Raw genomic sequence first — 19,700 nt, 5'->3', positions numbered from 1 at the left:
TCAGCTTGGAGCACTCCGGTAAAGGCACGTATGAGAAGTAATCAATGAACAACTAAAGTGCTGCAACTATGAGTTGATGCTTCTCATCTGTCTCCTTGCCCGTCTGTCTGCCTTTGTCTCTCTCTCTCTTTCTCTCTAAAAAAAAGAAGTGGCGCAGTGGATAAACCTTCAGCCTGGAATGCCAAAGTTGCCGGTTCGAAACCCTGGGCTTCCCAGGTGAAGGCACATACTGCAAGCAAGCAATGAATAACTAACATGAAGCAACTATGAGTTGTTACTTCCCATTCCATGCTCCCCTTTCTCTCCTGTCTCTATAAAATCAATAAATAATTAAGAAAAAAAGAAGAGGAAGAAGTAAATTAGACCTCATCAAAATTAAAAACTTTTGTGCTGTAAACAGTCCATCAAGAAATTGATAAGACAGCCAAGGGAATGAGAAAAAGTAATTGCAAGTAATATATCCTATAAAGGACTAATATTCAGAATATACAAAGAAAACCCACAACTCAATGATAAGTAAGATAAAAGTCCATTGTAAAAATGGACAACTGTGGCCTGACTAGGTGTGGCATAGTGGGTAGGGCATTGGAAGCAGCCAGAACAGCTAAATCTAATGAAACAGATAGTAGATTAATGTTCCAATCATCACATACATTTTAAATGAGTGGATTTGATGGTGTTATATCTAAATAAAGCTTTTAAAAAATTGAAAATGAAAAAAATGAATTTTATCTTTATGATTCAGAGTTTTGTAAGATAATTATGCAAAAAATACAACTAAAATTATATTTCCTGTCACCAGGAGTACAAGTCCCATACTTTGGAAACATTGTTTTAATTCTCAATGCAAACAAAAACAGATGTGATATTCTTCACAATTTTCCCCTCCAGTGCTACTGCTCCTCCAAAGTTAAGACCGTTTCTTTTAAGCCCTGGCTAAACACCCCAGCAGGTTTCCTCACTTTGGATCTTTTGAGGAACTGGTGAAAGAACCAGCTGGTACACCTCGGTCTCAGACCAGGGAAGCATATGGACATTTCTGCCATCCCTACCCATGAAAGATCTTCAGTGCCATTCAGGTTAAAATCGCTAATAGTGGTGATTTTTTTTAATAGTTGTAGTGTTTGATTACATAATTTTTCTCTGAAGAGATATGGAAATGCCCTTCCAGTTGGTCACAAATATTAACCAAGAGAGTTCTGACTCATTTTACAATCTTTCCCCTAACTTTGACTTTTCTATTAAGGTAAAGTAGATGGAAGAAGGTTTTCCCAAAGCTGCAATTTCTTGACAAAGAATAGGCACTTCCCTCTAAGACAAAATAAAAACTCTATCTCTCTGTGGTCTCTAATATTAATAAATGTCAGTCCTGTATTTATTTAAGATTCAAACGATATCAGAATAAAATTATCATGAAAAACTGGACAGGGAACTACGTAAATATAGTATTAGTTGAGAATTTACTTTTATCTTTGTGTGTATGTGTTTCTTTCTATGTAAAGCTCCTGTTGGAACACCAGGATGCAATTGCACCTGATAAACATGACTCGCTGAATGAGCTGTTGGAATTACTAGGAGAAGTACCTAATGTGGAATCCTTTCTTGGTAAGAGCTCATTCCTTCTACTTAAACTCTGGCTTGTATTTAGTAGTTTGGTTGGTTGGTTAGTTGGTTTTTCTATCCTAGATCAAAAAATTTTTGTATTTAATACCTAAGCTTACTTAAAGGATATTAAGTACACTAGCTGCTTCCTATATTAAAGGTTCTATAATCTGTAGTGTCCTAGATCATAAAGCACTTAGATGTTCTTTAAGGTAAGTTCCAGATACATCCAAAGAAAGATTTGTCAACCTATATAATAAAGAAAAAAAATTTACTAGAAATTTCTTCCTGTATTCTCTAAAGATTGTATTAACAGTTCTCCCTTTTAGTGATTTTTCAAATTTTGAATATATATGTCCCATATTATTTCAAATAAAATTCCAAGATTTTAAAAGCCACCTTAAGTGGGTTAGAATGTGGTTTTTTTATGAAGATCATGATCTCCTGTCCAACTACTAAGCCTTTTTTTTCCATAGAACCTTTATCTTACATTGTTCACGCATCCTCGCAAAGAGTGAATTAGGAGAATAACGATTTTTTTTTTATTCTTTTCCTGCAGGGGAAGCAGCTGTTGACCCCAATGACCCTAACAAGGCAAATACACTAAATCAGCTCTCAAAGACTGAGATTTCCCTTTCCTTGACAAGCAAATATGATGTAGGGGATGGTGAAGCTATAGATGGCCAAAGCCTCATGATAAAGTAAGTTCAGGGCTTAAAGGGCACATGTCCCCACTTATGCATCTTAAACCATGTAAATTCAAATAAGGCCAAATCCCCAAACAATTCATTTTAAAATGTCTAAATTTTGAAATATATTTACCCATCAAACAACTAACCAAACAAAGGACAATAGACACTTTATAATTTAAGAGGGAACTAAATATTATAGTAGTGTATAAAGCCTATCTTGTTTTCTAGTTTTTCCTGTAATGTAATTCCTTTCCTTTAAGAAATGGAGTGACTAATTCAGCCTATGAAAGTCTTTAGATAACCCAGGGGAAGTATCTGTTTCAGAGTGGTCAAAAGATTAGTGAGGAAATACCATACACCAAATTAAATTTGTGGCATAAAATGGTAATGTAAAAGGCATACACATGATAAGATATAATGCCATCGTCTGGTTTATTAGCCTTCTTTCTTACTAAGTTAATCCTGGGTATGTTTATAAGCTTTGACTTTATCTATACCTTACTTCCCACCCTTAAAGACTTCAAATGAAGCATTCACATTTTTAATTAATATTTGTTCCATCAAGGCTTCATGGATGTTCCACACCAGTTCTTTATACATAGAGTAAGAAAGAATGAGATCCATGATAATACCATAAATTCAAACAGCGTAAACCAAGAATAAACTTGCTCACCACACAATACTGTTTTTAAAAATTGACCTAAACGAAAAGATATGTATTTGCATATTAGAACAGCTGTGTGTTGGGTTAAGATGGAGAATGGAAGTGGGAAATAGACAAAGGAATAAATGTGTCTTTAAATAAGCTTTGTGCTTAGAAGTAATGAGAGGACATTTTTTCATAATTGGTTTTGTCTGTTATTTGAACATCTTTTCTAAATGTGATCGACTCAAATGTCTGTGTTAATGAATGGAAATCACAATTTTGGTAGCCTAAAATATTAAATAATTTGGATATTATTTCTATATATTTATGCTTGTTTCTGAATGTGAGTCTCCATGGTTCTGAAAATTTTTGGAATTCACATTTTAAAAGCAAGATCAGAAAAGTCTAGCACTCAGGCAAGCTGTGTCTTTGCCAGGAAACCTAGGCATTTTCCTGCTTGCCCTGGCCCTCGTGTGCTTTTCTCCCAGTTCCCCACTGTGTGCTGGAAACGAGTCATCTCCCCCTTCGATCCCCATGCTAAGTAGAGCTCTCCCAGTTCCCCACTGTGTGCTGGAAACGAGTCGTCCCCCCTTCCATCTTAATGCTAAGTAGAGTTCTCCCAGTTCCCCACTGTGTGCTGGAAACGAGTCGTCCCCCCTTCCATCTCCATGCTAAGTAGAGCCGCCGGTGGTTTTATTTCAAGGTTCTTTTGGCTACTTGGGGTTCCTTGTAATTCCATGTGAATTATAGAATCAACTTTTCCATTATATAAAAAAAAAGCCATTGGACCAGTGTCTTAATAGACTTGATAATTTACTGCTTTCACAGATCTCTCCTTTCTTTGGGTACACTTTGAATCTTGCTGTTGGCAGAACCCTTGACTAAGTAGGCCAGTGATCAATGTGAATAACAACTTGAAATTAAGGTGGACCAAGTAGCCATCTCTGAAAGTAGAATTTGCATATTTCACAAAAGATTCAATAGAGTTAGCTCCAGCTGTTAGGCAAGACTTACGTCCAGCTACATTATACTTTAAGTATATATATTTTAAATCTTTCTACTAATAGATAATTAAAAAATGTGTCATTGGCAGGGAGCTTGGAAAACTGTCTACCCGAAGTCTTTAACTTCAAGGTGAGGAAATTAAAGTCTAAAATTATAAGAAGCAAGTAGCTATCTACTGACATGCTTTAAATTCATCATATATCATTGATGTTCCATTAATATACTCTTTGAAATGTTGATTTATCGGTATGAGTTTTTCCAAGCAAATTAACCAAATGGAGAACCTTCTTTAGAGAACCAGTACCTTTCAGAAGTTATTATAAAGTGGATAATCATGGAATCCAGAGTAGTCGGAACATGAAATACCTGGCTTTTCTCTATCAAAAAACTGTTTTGCTTCCTTGTTAAACCTGTTGTGTTTTTAACTTTTAGAAATGCCCCCTTATGAATAATTACAAAATTACTCACTAGCTTTCTAGTGATTAGTAACTCATCTTCTTTAGGGTCTCTGCAGTAGCAGAATTTAAGGCATTGTTAATCCTTATGCCTGTAAATTTTATTCCATGCTACTTTCATAATTTTTTCTAATTAGATGTTGATAAAAATGATAATGATTGCAAATACCTATATAATGCTTATTATGTGCCAGGGACTGTCCTATAGATATAGATATAGCTAACAGCATATAATATAATATAATATAATATAATATAATATAATATAATATAATATAATATAATATAATATAATATAATATAATATAATATAATATGTATAATATAATGACTTTTATGTTATTAATATTTCCAGCAACTCCAAAGGTAGAAGTTATTACCTATATTTTATAAATGAAGGTACAGAATAGATGAAAACCCTTTTCCAGGCAGTATGGCTAGTAAGTGGAGCATAGATTCAAATTCAAATGATCTTAAATCTTCCAGGGCCTATGCCCTTCATCACAGGTTTTACAGCTTATGGAGGGCAAGATCATTGACCTTAGTACTGTTAGGAATCTTAGAACAAATAATGAGAATGATAGCCAAGCAGTTACCATACTACAAAGCTAATGCTGGAGTATCTTTCCAGAACAAAGAAAAGGAATGACTGATAGATATGAGGGATAATAAGACACATATTGGAGTGGGAAGAAACATTTTATTTGTTTCCCTTCTGTGTGTCTTTGGAATAGGGAGCCTCAGTTTGGATGATAGCTATTTTGTCAGTACTACCAAGCAAGATGACATTTGAAGAATAAGGGGGGAATGGCCTGGTTGAGAAGTCCTAGGAAAAGCTGGGATTGCAGTCTCAATCTGTCCCTTATTAGCCAGAGGACTCAGAGCAAGTCACCTGACCATCAGTTTCCTCATCCATCAAACAGAGAAGAGGGGGAGGAAGGACTACAGTGAGCAAATGAAGTCATGCCTTATAAATATAGAAGAGCTATACAATTGTAAATCCCATTATAATGATCAACTTGATATATGTGATCCTATGGCCTTTATTAAGCTTGTTTTTCACAGAAGTATGTGTGTTTAAGTAGAAGGCAATATTTGTTGTTTTTAATCATACTTAGCTGCCTGAGTGCTTAAGTTGTCATCTCTTAAGAATATTTTTCCTATCACATGATTTAGTTTAGGCATCCATCATCCCAACTGGAAGCTTTCCTTGTGTTTGGTCCAAACTGGTCTGAGAACTAAATAAATAGCTAAAGTCATGTTTGAGGTAGGTGATAAAAATGTGGAAGCATGTTGTTAGAATTTTAAACAACTGGAAATAGCATCCATAAACACAAATTTCTTTCCAACCTTGGGTACACTGTAAGGCAGATGATGGAGGGGGAGGCTCAGGAATGCTGCTGGTCAGAGAGCAACAACAGATGCCATGTGAGTGGAATAGCCAACCGATGGGGCCACACAGTTCACAAGCCATGTGGTCTCCTTTACGTACAGTGGGGTTTGAGCAGGGTTCTGATGAATAAACTCCCTGGTATATTTATTTCTCTCTCTTTGTTTTCCCTAAATCACCCTCAAAGTTACATGCCTTCCCATTAAGATAGAGCAGTGACATTCTCGGTTTTATCGGCCTGTCTTATATATTGTTTGAAGTCATGGGGCCAATACTCTAACACAGTAGTAGTCAACCTGGTCCCTACCGCCCACTAGTGGGCGTTCCAGCTTTCATGGTGAGCGGTAGCAGAGCAACCAAAGTATAAATAAAAAGATAGATTTAACTATAGTAAGTTGCTTTATAAAGATTTATTCTGCCAAGCTTAGCGAAAATCTGACATAAAGTACTTGGTAAGTAATTATTATTATATGCTTTAACTTGCTGTAACTCTGCTTTATAAATTTTATGAAGTAAAGTTACTTCCCTACTTTATAAAACACCATTACTGTGGAACCGGTGGGCGGTTAGAAAGTTTTACTACTAACAGAGATGCAAAAGTGAGCGGTAGGTATAAAAAGGTTGACTACCCCTGCTCTAACCAGTTGATTTATGCTGGTCAGACCATATCTAGAATATTGTGTTTGCTTTGGGTTGGGGATGAGGACATGTCTTCAGGTTATTGGCAAACTGAACTATGAACTCTGTTTAAATTCAATGGTGAAGCACTTAAGCAACTGAGGTTTCACTGGGAAAAAGGAAAGGTGGGGTAGGGGCTGGGGACGGGGGACAGAGCCCGCACTTCTCTGTGGGCTGTGAGGGCTGAAGATGTGGGAAGGGAGTCCAGCTTGTTTTCCACAACTCTAGAAAACAGAGTGACCTTTGTAAGCATTGAACCTCTTAGGTCTTAGTTGCCTCATTTGTAAAATTGGGGATTAGAATGTTTCCCAGAGGTGTCCGCCGAGTGTTAAGGTTCTGTGAGTAACCAAGGCCCAGGAGAGGACATTACTGGAAGGCGGACCTCTCAGTGTGAGCCTCCCATTTAAGAAGGGAATGCTCCAGTGCTGCACTTGCCAAAAGAAATTTAATGGGAGCCACAGAAGTAAATCTTTTTAAATCTTCTAAACGCTACATTTTAGAAAGAAACAAGTGAAATAAATTCTATTTTATTTAACCCAATATACCCAAAATGGTGTTTCAATATGTAATAAGTGTAAAAAAAAATGTTAATAAAATATGGTACATTCTTTTTTCACTAAGTTTCAAAATCTGGTGTGCGTTTCTCACTTGTGGCACACCTCAGTTGGGACTAGCCATGGTTCCAGGCTCATTGGCACCTGTGGCTTTAGTGACAGCTTTAGTGACCACATGTCATACCCTAGTGAAAGACTTTGCATACATCTTTTCATTTAATCCTTGCATTAGTTCTCAGAGGGATTTCCATTATATAAAATTGTTTCAAGTACAGGTGTTATATAATCTGCACAAGTGCACACAACTGGTAATCAGTGTGAGCCCCAGTCCCCCCCAGCTCTTTGGGATCCTGGAGTTCTTAACCATACTGCATGGGGAAGGAGTGAGTTCCCTGTCTTGAAACTGGGTGTTTACTTGTATGTCAGATATCTGGGGTAGAACTTTGGCGTTGGATTCCACAGGCCTGGCATGAAGCAGAATTCCAAGAGAAGAGGCTGGCTGTATGGGCAGTTTATCTTCCAGCAACTCCTAAACAAATAAGCAGTGTTCCTGGCCAAGCATGCTTGAATGACCTTAGTCATTTTGCTGACCAGATAGCTTCTCTAAAGAGATGAGCTGGGAGTTTCCTGGAAGCATATATTGTTAAGTAGTTCCTAGAATGTTATTTCAAATTAGAAACAGTCACTGTGTTTGTGTTTTTAAAATCATCCAGAGCTTTTATTTTTAACTTGATGTTCCTCTTTAATACATTTATAATGATGATTGGAGGAAGGAGTTGTGTGGGGAGGAAACGATACTTGGCTGTCTAACTCACTACAGCCTTAGGAACAGTGCCATCATCACGTGGCTATAATTAGCTGGGTGTCCACCTTTGACTCTTGGGGGAGTGTTTATCTGTGCATTCCCAGACAGTCCATTAATCCCCAGCTTGGAAGGGTCATGGACCAAAGGAAGAGGTTGTGATAATTCTTCTCATACAGACTTGCAGTAAGTAAGAAATGAGAAAAATTATATTTACAGATGGTTTATTGGATTTTATCCCATTTTCAAAAATGACATTTTTGGAATTAACTCTGACAGTTTCATTTGCGAGCAGTCGCGCCAGTGCTTTAAAATGTGAACCATGTTCTTGTCATTTTCCAATGTCCATGCCATGTGAACATTTCCTGCTGTAGTTGGGGAAGAAGTTCATCATCCAGTGAAATCATGTCATGCCTTTGAAAGAACAGGCTAAATTCAACCACAGGACTGCAGTAAAAGTGAAACTCGAGGCAGTGAATAGACCTTTTTGTAACTTCAGGCAACTTGTTTGTTTCCTTTTTTTTTTTTTTTTTTTTTTTTTTTTGGAAGAGAAGCTGTATCCAGTAATATTGTTCCCAATTATGTAAAAGTGAACGAATTTAACCATTTGCCTTTTATGTTAAAAATCCTTTTACATAATTACATAACCTGATCTTTATTTAGGAAGGGGTGGGTTATCATAAAGAACACTATGGAAAGATACATGGTTTTATTATGGCATACTTGTGCCCATGTTACTGGCAGTATAATCTTACTGCATCAAGCATATGAGACCCAGGCTTCGATTATCAAGCATTCACAAACTCTTTGGAGCCTTAGAACGGACATAGTGAATTTCTGCAAGACTGTTACTTTAAGGGATTATCTTGGAAGCATCATTTTTGTATTTGTGCAGTCCCTCAGAAAACAGATTTTTGTACATTGGGACCGCTGTCTGAAAGTCTGTCTCTTCTTTCTCTATTTTAAAAGGACCAAAAAACTGATAATCGATGTGATCCGGAACCAGCCAGGGAACACATTGACAGAAATCTTAGAGACACCAGCAACTATACAACAGGTAATTGGTCTTTGAGTGTAAAATAAAAAGTACCTTAGATATGAGTTGATTTTATTAATCTTCAGGCCAAATATTTACTGTTATCTCAGAGCAGCTATATCTCACATGGTTTAGAAGCAAGAAATTTTATCTATTACTGTGGCCAACTGATTTCAGCTGTATATAAAATGTACATGGAGTATCAATAGGATTGAAATAGAAAAATGCAGTGCTGAATTTAGGCTAAATGTAATTTTGTCCTGGACTAGTATTGGGCAAACCAATGTGTTTCAAGGGTGTAACGTGTGTTAGTGTTGTAAGGTACCAAAAAGCTGAAAATTGATATTGATATTCTGGGAGGAAAGGTCAGGCTTTCCTGTCCCATCCCTCCTTTAGGGAGGGGAGGGAGAAGAATGTAGAAGTTTCTGGCTTGCAAAACAATGGATCATTTAGTTGTAAATCTAAAATAAAGGTTAACCAAGAAACTTCTTCTCTTTCAATAGGAGACAGAATTTACATACCACTTTGCATTGACTGTAGTTCCTCCCCCTCCCTGGAATCTTGAGAGTAAAGTATCTCTAGGCTAGTGAGGGAAGATGAACCCTGAAAGATTTATAAACATCTTTGATTGTGTTACTTTGAAGGTCTTAATGTTTCTGTGTATCCCCTAAACAAATGTTGTCAGCTTGTGCCATGATGTCATGCTCGCCCCCGCCCATGAGTGATTAAGGGTATATAAACAGCCCCTGAACTATTTTGGGGGCTCACACACAATTTGGGTCTGTTGCCCTGTGTCAGCCATATGTGGCTAGTAATAAATCTCCTCCTTTAATAAAACTCTTCAAACTTATCTGGACTGGGTGTCTCTACATGAACTCGATGAAGTGAGGTATAGTGCCTTTCAGAATCTGAAGTGCAATACTTTATAACATTAGGTTTGCTTGCTTACATTTTGCCAATTGTTGCATTGACGCAGGACAGCCCTATGTGTATGTAGTCTGTGAAAGGCTGTGGTGCTTGCCCTCAGAGCAGCAGATGGCAAGTTGCAGATTGCCTTCCTGCTTGGGAAGCCATTGTTTGCTATTGTTTGCTGGAGAAGCAGTTTTTTCCCCCCAGCCTGTTTTGGCTGGAGAATGCAGAGAGAGAGACAGAGAGACAGAGAGACAGAGAGCACGAGCATGCTGAGGGGCTTAGGAGCCCTGCTGAGGCTGGTGTGTTGTAAAGTACCCAATCCATAATTCCGCGGGTTTTCGTAGAGGCACGTAGTCCAAATAAGTTTTTGAAAAGTTTTATTAAAGGAGGAAATTGATTAAATATGCCAGCCACATATATCTTACACGGGGCAGTTCCAAAGTCCCAAATCATGCGTCTCATTAATATTCTAGGGGTTGGTTATATGCCGTTAATTATACATGGGCGGAGAAATAACCTTACATCACAGTGTAAGCCTATACCTTTTGTTTAGAGATATATGCATTAACTACATGCTTTCAGGAGGGGAGAGGTAGTTTCCATGGGGACAGATGCCTGTAAATGGTCCATTAGTATAAGAAAATGTTTAATTTAATCTTTTCTCTCCCTACACCTGGCTAGCTATTCACCCATTTCCCCATAGGTATGGGGGGAGGTCAGAGAATCCAAGTCTCCTTTCTCCTTCTGCATTTACAACACAATGCCATAGGCCATCTTGATTTTATGCTAATCACACAAGTACAGAGATCATTTACAAAATATCTCTGTACTCCTAGCCCAAATTAATAAAATGTTCTTTAAGCTTCCTAAAATATTAATATTAATTCTGTAGCCTTTGGTACCTTACAACAGTGGGGGCCTATAACTCCAATAAAGCCAGAGAGTGAGGTGGGGCTTTAGGAGCCCTAAGAGAAAGGGAAGCAGTCTGCCCTGCCTGTTTGCTCATCCCCGCCATTACAAGACTTTAATAAACAGCATGGCCCACCATTTTCTGGCTTCACAGTTCCTTTACCATCTGCCCACACCCATTGTGAACCTGCATGGCCATGGCAGCTGCCAGTAGCTTTACAACTAGGAATATATCTATAGTTCTGGATTTTTCAAAGCTTCTGAATGTTCATCATAAACTTTAGCCATCAATGGATGGATGGATTAGTCAGTTAAGAGATAATTCTGGTTGACAGGATGTAGAAAAATACCTTTCATATTTTATGTTTGCTAACTCGAAAAAACAAAGAAGTATCTCACATTGAAACTTTTCCAAATGCTTTAGAAGCACATGTCTTGAGTCTGTTAGGACAGAGCTCCATTATCATGGTGTGAGTAACTAAAGTTTTATAACATTCTTGCATTAAACTCTTTATCAGCATCTTTTAAAATACATCATTGTTTAGTTAGTTCTGAATTAATTTCAGTGTTACTGTTTTCATATCAATATAGCTACTCCCTAAACAAAAGTTAATAAAATTGGTTGCCAAAAAATCATTGTCACAGTTTTTAATTTTAAAAATATAAAATAAAATTATTTGATGTTTGTTAATGTATAGATATTTTAAAAACAATACAGGTTGAATATTCTGGTACTATAATTCAATATGAGAATTTTAGTCCTTATTGATATTTCACTTTTCCCCAAATGTAGCATCGTCACTAAGAACGCAAGACTTCCAAGACCAAGTATAGCTCTGTGCCTCCTAGCTATGTAACCATCGGCACTTAGAAGTATTTCTGCGCCTCAGTCTCCTCAACTGTGAAATAGGAATAATGATGATAATAATAATAATAGTACCCAATTACAGACAGGAATAAATTATTTTAAAAACATGTTAAACAAAATAGAAACAGAGACATGGATACATTGGAACAGACTGACAGCTATCAGAGGGGAGAGAGGTTAGGGGTTTATATATATATAAAGCATGCAGACACTGACAACAGTGTGGTGCTAGCCAGAGGGAAAGGGGGATGGGAGATGGGTCGAGGTGGGCAAAGGCAAGGTTTGGGGGGGAAGTGGAGAAAAAAGAGACTTTGCTTGGGGCAATAGGCGCATGATACAGCGTGGCGATGGTGTTTTATTGAGTTGCACACCTGAACCCAATAAATTCTATTTAGATTAAACCTTGATCAGTTGGCTCAGTGGATAGAGTGTTTGCCAGGCACATAGACATCCCAGGTTCGATTCCTGATAAGGGCACACATGAGAAGTGACTGTCTGCTTCTCTTCCCTTCTCTCTCTTCCCCTCTCAAAGCCAGTGGCTTGACTGGTTCAGGCATCAGCCCCTGGCACTGAGGAGAGCTTAGTTGGTTTGAGCATTGGCCTCAGGCACTGAAGATAGCTCAGTTGAATCAAGCATCAGCCCCAGACAGGGATTGCTGTGTGGAGCCCATTTGGGGTGCATGCAGGAGTCTGTCTCTCTAACTCCTCTCCTCTCAATAAATAAATAAATAAGTAAAAATATCAAAAATAATGATTATAAAAAAAAGTATGTTAAGAGGGTAAACTATACCTGGCACACGTTGAGCTCTCAATAGTGTTGGCTGCTGCTTCTGTTGTTGTTTACTGCTGACTTGGTAAATTGTCCCCATGTCCACAGTGTTGATATTACCATTGTGTGTCTAATAATATATATTTGTGTCCTTAGACTTTATCTTTTGTGTCAATCAGTTGTCTAGTACAATGAAATAGGATGATCACCAGTCCCTTTTATTATTGTTTTTTATTTTTAACAACTATCCAAATTGCATTCATTCTTTTACTTACCATTTATTTGGGAACTTACTACATGTTAGAATATTTTTATTCCCTTTGATTCAAAGAAACCCCGAAGATTTCTTAGAGATGATAGTTGGAGAATGATTCTCTTATCAGAACAAAGGTCTCTGATGGCCTTCTCAGCTTATGAATCTCCATAAATATGGCTGATGTATGCGAGTTTAGCTGAGTTCTGGATGTTCAGGGTTCTCATAGCCATGTTTTAACGGATAATCTAGTTTTAATTTCTTCAAGAGGACTATACAGGAATTGAAATCCTTCCATCCAGGGAATTACAAGTATCAGTTCAGTTATCCATTGTTTATCCATTATTATATCACCTTAGCAATAAAGTAGCTATTAAAATTTTGTTCCCAAAAGATCTGCCACCACTACTATGTTTCTGTAAAGGACGAAGTAATTCCTTCCCAAAGACCTACTTCAAAACCAATGAAGATCACATTCTGGTTTGAGCTTGGATTTGAGGCCTTCTCTCATTTTGCCATTAACTTGCCTTGGGCAGGTTCTAAATCTGTGAGGCTAGGGGATCAGAGAATAAACAGTATCTTAATATTCCCTTTTCAGGAAGTAGATCACACCAAGGACATGGAGAGCCGCGCAGTTAAAGATTCCAAGACTCCAGAAGAAATGAAGGATGGCCATTCTATGGCTGAAGATGCACAGCTACCTCTTGAGCAGAAGAAGAGGAAAATCCAGAGGAATCTTCGGACATTGGAGCAAATGGGACACGTGTCATCCAAAAATAAATACCAAGACATTCTCAATGAGATTGCCAAGGTTTTCAGAAATAATACTCTTTCTTTTCTTAGCAGATGTTTGCTAATCTTTGGTCACATTCTGGGAAATCTGTGAGGTGACATGAGGGATTCATATTTGTATATGCCATGGTCAATATTTCAGATTGTTAAAGGTTTCAAAGTAGTCAATGACTTTTAATAGAGGATGATCACAGTTCCCCTAAGTCATTATGAGAGTTGACACACCAGAAATAAATGATCAGGAAATGTAATAGACAAGTTTCATCTATACCTTTGTGAAATACCTACTGATTTTAAAAATGATATTTTTAGGAGAGTTCTTTTGTAAGTTGTTAGTTGTCATGCTGTCCAATTGCTCTTAAGACCCACTACTGAGATGGTAACTCTGTGTCACTGAGAATTTGCCTCTAAATGTGGTTTTGACTTAGAGGTTAGTTTCTGTTTTCTTATCTCATGTTTTTACAGTTGAGAAACTTCCTGAGAAAAGGCTCTCAAAGTAGTGCAAGGAAACATCACAGGAACTGGCTAAGATCTGTTTGCTTAGGATAAGGAAATATTTGGTTTCGAAGGATATTTGGGTTCAGTGGAAATTTCATACTTTTTATCCAAACACACTAATTGAAGTGGGTCTGAAGATTAAGAGCAGTTAAGTGATTAGAAAAAACATTTAATTTCCTTACCTTTGTGAGGGAAATGCACTCAGCTCCATGTTCCATGGAAAATCATGATCAGTTCTAGCAGTAGACTATTCCTCCCAGCCGGAATGACTCAAGAGAAGTAGCATCCTTCCTATAGCTCAAGGGTGGAAAATATTTCTCATTGGAAATATGTAGGAGAGAACTTGTTGCTTTTGCTATAAAGAAAGAGAGAGAGAAAAGATAGAGAATATTATTAAGGCATCCACCAAAGGAATCTATTTAGTGAAGAATTTTTACTTAAGAAGGGTGTATCTGTCTGTCTTTGGATTCCTAGGGGAATGTTTTTAATTTGTACACAGAAAAAAATATCATATTAAACAGGTATCATTTTCTTAAATGAAACATTTTCATTCTTTCCCAATGAGAATAACAACAAAAAGATTTATAGCTGTAAGTTTAAATGTAGCATAGCTCTTGTAACCTGTAGGCAGTTTGAACAACTTGATGTTCTAGGAGCTCTATTTAAACCCAAGTAACAGTTAAATAGTTATCAATGTTGAATGTTGTTGTTTATGCAGACCTTGAGAATAGTTTCCAGAATTTAAAAAGTATTTATTTTTACTTCTTTCTAACATGACTGCAATGATTAAGTGTAAACCTTCTCAGTGTATTTTTCAAAGTGAAATGTTTGAAATATCCTGAAGAAATTGCTTTTTTCCTGCTCAAGTCTTCCTTGTGCCCTTTTAAAACACTGTTCTTCCTTAAATTAATTATATGGCTATTCTAAAATTGCTTCCTTTTCCATCAAGAAGAAAAAAATAGCCCTGGCCCATTGGCTCAGTGGTAGAGCATCAGCCCGGCATGTAGATGTCTCAGGTTCGATTCCCGGTCAGGGCACACAGGAGAAGCGCCCATCTGCTTCTCTATGCCTCTCTCTCCTGCTTCTCTCTCTCTCTCTCTCTCTCTCTCTCTCTCTTTCTCTCTTCTCCTCCCCTCCTGCACTCAATTAGCGAGTTTGCCCCGGGTGCTGAGGATGGCCCCATGGCCTCCACCTCAGGCACTAAAGGTTCTGATTGCAATGAAACAAGGACCCCAGCTGGGCAGAGCATCGTCACCCTCTAGCAGGCTTGCTGAGTGGATACCTGTCAGAACACATGCAAGAGTCTCTGCCTCCCCTCCTCTCACTGAATAAAATAAAATAAACCTTAGCAACTTTCCAAGTGAAATATGGACACTTGCCAGTTCGAAAGTGAAAAGGGAAAGAGGTGTGAGGTATTAAAGCAAGGTGACTGAGACAAACAAGTTAACAGGCATCAATAGTGAGTTAATACTTGAATCTCTTCTTGTCTCAAATTAGCAAGATTATGAAGCACACTTCTGCTTAAATCTCACCTTTTCTTATTGTTTCAGGATATTCGAAATCAAAGAATCTATCGGAAGCTTCGAAAAGCCGAATTAGCAAAGCTTCAGCAGACCTTAAAAGCACTGAACAAGAAGGCAGCATTTTATGAAGAGCAAATTAATTATTATGATACATACATAAAGACTTGCTTAGACAACTTAAAAATAAAGTAAGTTTAAATCATATATTAATTTGCAATATCATGACTTATAAGGGATATCAGTTCTTTTACAATCCTGGGCTGTTGAGTTGGATTTGGAACTAACTTTTTGCTTTATTTTATAAACAGAAACTACAATCTCAATTTTATGGTTTGCCAATGTGAACTAAGAAGTCAGGACTGAATTTAGAAACGTGGTTAATCTCCTATCAGCATAATTTTATTCCTAAAATCTAAGTATCTTAGCTTTAACACTTGGGGAAGAACTTTCATTATTCCTTTTATCCTTTTTAGTCAAAGGTGTCTTTTAAGCACTATTATAAAAAATAAAGGCTACTCTTGTTTTTGGAATGTATATAATAAACAGTGTTTTATATTTCTGATAATGTTAGATAATGCCAGATATTTACTAATTATACAGCAGCTTAGTGATTTTAAATTTCTCAGTGGTTTTAGCCCCAGCCAGATAGATCCGTTGGTTAGAGCATTGTCGTGAAGCACAGAGGTTGCCGGCTCAATACCCAGTCAAGGCATATAGAGGAACAGATTGATGTTCCTGTTTCTCTCTCTCACTCTCTCCCTTCCTCTTTCTAAAATCAATAAAAAATAAAAATAAATTTCTTAGTGGATTTAAAAAATCATTATTGACACAAAAGACAATTTGGCAGTTCTTTGTTACTCATTACCATACATGATATTATAGATTTTTGATATGCGGTATAGCCACTTTTAATAAGTATTATTTGTTCATATTTGTTCTTATCACTAGACTGAAGTCAATACTAATCAAATGTTAATTACCCTTTTAAATATATAGTGCCATATTTTTATGTAATGCTTGTTGTCAACTTGACAATAGGTGATGGTGCTGTATCGAAAAATCAATAGCATTAATCTTAGAGGATTTGATTAAGGGAAATAACCAAATTTAAACCACATTTGTGTGAGCCCCACTAGTTCTGAATTGTAATTCATTTGCTTGTGGCCGGTAAATTACTTTTACTCTATTCTTGGAGAGAAAAAGTTGGTCAACCCAATATTCAGTAGACATATTAGAGGTTTTAGAAATGTTAGATTTTTTTACATATTTATTGTAGACTATTTTAGACTTCAGTTTGAATTACAGGCTAAACTCCTTGAAGGCATTTTACAGTCTCTGCAGTCAGGTGGTCAGGTGAGCTGGATTCAGGTTCTGATTCTTTCTCACAGGGTGTGATCTTGAACCTGTCCAATGGCCTTGTCTGGAGCTTTGGGTGTTTCTTCTTTAAGGAGAGATGAGGAGTGCCAGCTTCACAAGTACTGTTTTGAGAGCTAAATGAAATAACACATACAAAATGAATTTTATTTCAAAATACTATGGGAATGTTAATTTTGTAAATGTAAGGCATTAGTTATAAAGCAGTTAGAACAGTGCTGGCTACATAGTACTAAAGCAGTCCTGGTGATCTCTTTGCTCAGGAACACACAGTTCATGTTATTGCACCAAAGCTGGTTGCAGGATACCTTAAGATGTACCTGAAAAAGTAGAGTGCAAGTTTTATGGAAAATATTAGTCTATAATTCAAACTTCAGTCACTTTGAAAATAGTATTTCCTTATCAGTTCATAATGAGGTTTTACTGCATGGGAAGGTTGCACATTCAGTGCCGTGGAGGCCAGCTCTGAACAGTGGTGTACACATTGGGCATGGCTGTTGCATCACCAGGAACAGCTGAGTTGGCCTTCATGATGACGACGGTTTGTTCTTATTTTGCTAGAAATTCTCGGAGATCAATTAAATTAAATGGAAAAGGAGAACCCAAGGGGGAGAAGAGAGTGAAGCCAGTGAGGTACACAGCCGCAAAGCTGCATGAGAAGGGTGTGCTACTGGGCATAGACGATCTACAGACAAACCAGTGAGTGTGACCCGGAATCTGTACAAAACACATGCCCTTGAATCGCCCCTGTAGAACCTGCCTCACATTTCTGTGGTTTCCTGGGGCCTTTGAAGAGCTTCATTTGGTCTTTCGAAGCTTTTACTCTTGATTATAGATGATGGGCAAATATGTGCATTGTCCTCTCTAATTTTCCCACCAGGCCTAAGCATCTGGTGGGTTGTATGAAGGGCTGATCACATGGCTGTGTCCTATCCATGCCAGGCTCCCCTGTTCCCTCCAAAAGAATGGGGTCATAGCAGTAAGAATAAGGGCTGCCCTTTGGTCTTGCTAGATGAGATTATTTACAATTGAGTGATAGCACCTCTCTAGTTTCAAAGCCGCAGCCTGTGCGGCAGCCTGCGTCAGAACCACTCCAGCAGTGTGCTGCTAGGGTGTGCATTGTGGGTGGGGAGAAAACCAAACCCTCCTCTGCAGTTCCACACCAGGTGCCCGGGTTCTATCATTTAAAGGGACCCTGGAAAGCAACAGATGAATAAATAAGACAAAGAAACAAAGCCTCATAGACACAGATAACAATATGATGGTTATCAGAGGGAAAGGGGGCTGGAGGTGATAGTGAAGTGTAGAGGGAGTTAGATAGATGGTGATGGAAGGAGACTTGACTTTGGGTAGTGAACGCACAGTACAATATACAGATGACACATAGAATTGTACACGTGCAACCTATATGATTTTATTAACCAGTTTCTCCCCAATAAATTTAATTTAAAAATAAAAAAAAATAAAGGAGCCTGAACTATGTGCCCATCGCTCCCTTGTCCTTTATCTGGACGAAGCCAGGTCCACTCTTCTCTAACTGCCGCCTCCCTGCAAGGCCTGGCTTCTAGTCCGCTTCTCCCATCAGAGCTTCTCCTGACCGTACCAACTCAGAGAAAATGCTTCTTTCTCTTTTAAGTTCCCATAAAACTTACCATCTAAAATAACTTAACTGGCCTGGCAGTGGTATAAGTCATTAATTAATTTCTATAGTCTGTGAATTTCATGTATTTCCAACTACATTTTATGCTGTTTAAGAGCAAGGACCATATTTTGCATTTCTTTTGTAACAAAGCACCTAAGTCAGCACTCTGTGAGTTACAGAGCTCAACGAGAGCCATCCAACTCCGTTTTAGTGAGCAGAGTAGAAGAAAGGATGGGAGGTGTGGGATGACTTTCCTTAGGGTTAGACCTTTCATTAAGAATGGTAACTTAGCCCAACCAGGCGGTGGCACAGTAGATAGAGCATTGGACTGGGACACGGAAGAATGGTAACTTAGAGTTCCATTCATTTGTTTCAGCTTTAAACATATATAGTTCCACATGTATGAATGTCCCTTTCTTTTACTAGGTTTAAAAATGTTACATTTGACATTATATCTACTGAAGATGTGGGCATCTTCGATGTCAAATCCAAATTCCTGAGTGTGGAGATGGAAAAGGTGCAGCTTAATATTCAGGTAAGCTGGGCTGTCTGCAAACTAGGGTGAGTTTTACAGTGGGAGTCTTTCATGACAACAATGAAGTTCAACAAAGAACACTAATGTTAGCCTTATCTGCCAATATTAGCTTTTGATGCATTATTTTTTTTAAACTGATTTTTTTTTTAAATTATTGAAACTTAAAATGTTTTTAGATGGGGCCCTGGCCGGTTGGCTCAGTGGTAGAGCGTCAGCCTGGCGTGCAGAAGTCCCGGGTTCGATTCCCAGCCAGGGCACACAGGAGAAGCACCCATCTGCTTCTCCACCCCTCCCCCTCTCCTTCCTCTCTGTCTCTCTCTTCCCCTCCCACAGTCGAGGCTCCACTGGAGCAAAGATGGCCTGGGCGCTGGGGATGGCTCCTTGGCCTCTGCCCCAGGCGCTAGAGTGGCTCTGGTCGCGACAGAGCGACACCCCGGAGGGGCAGAGCATCGCCGCCTGGTGGGCAGAGCGTCGCCCCCTGGTGGGCATGCCGGGTGGATCCCGGTCGGGTGCATGCGGGAGTCTGTCTGTCTCTCCCCGTTTCCGGCTTCAGAAAAATACAGAAAAAAAAAATGTTTTTAGATGGTATAAGAGTTTTTCCTAGCCATGTTTCCAATTTGAAGCTTAGAGAAAAGAAAAATATGAAAGTATTCAGAGCTATTAAGTAGAGGCCAAAAAGTTTCCTTTTATTAGAAACTTGTACTTCTTTCTAAGACTGTGTGTGCCCAGGATTGGAGCTTTCCTGATTGCATTCTTTCTCCTCTC

At 38.2% G+C, this 19,700-nt stretch overlaps 1 protein-coding gene across 2 annotated transcripts in view; it reads left to right on the top strand.

Moving 5' to 3' along the window:
* The window catches only part of IQGAP2 (IQ motif containing GTPase activating protein 2), a 435,050-nt gene that overhangs the window by 410,733 nt on the left and 4,617 nt on the right, over positions 1-19,700 (top strand). For both annotated transcript variants that reach the window (XM_066381735.1, XM_066381736.1), the window contains exons 29-35: positions 1,503-1,605; positions 2,162-2,303; positions 8,794-8,881; positions 13,170-13,382; positions 15,412-15,572; positions 17,320-17,457; positions 18,827-18,935. In XM_066381735.1, the coding sequence (XP_066237832.1) occupies positions 1,503-1,605; positions 2,162-2,303; positions 8,794-8,881; positions 13,170-13,382; positions 15,412-15,572; positions 17,320-17,457; positions 18,827-18,935 (954 nt within the window). The remainder of the gene's footprint in view (positions 1-1,502; positions 1,606-2,161; positions 2,304-8,793; positions 8,882-13,169; positions 13,383-15,411; positions 15,573-17,319; positions 17,458-18,826; positions 18,936-19,700) is intronic.

Source organism: Saccopteryx leptura, chromosome 4 (assembly GCF_036850995.1).
Source record: "Saccopteryx leptura isolate mSacLep1 chromosome 4, mSacLep1_pri_phased_curated, whole genome shotgun sequence".
Lineage (NCBI taxonomy): Eukaryota > Metazoa > Chordata > Mammalia > Chiroptera > Emballonuridae > Saccopteryx > Saccopteryx leptura.
This window is presented reverse-complemented; position numbering and strand designations above follow the sequence as displayed.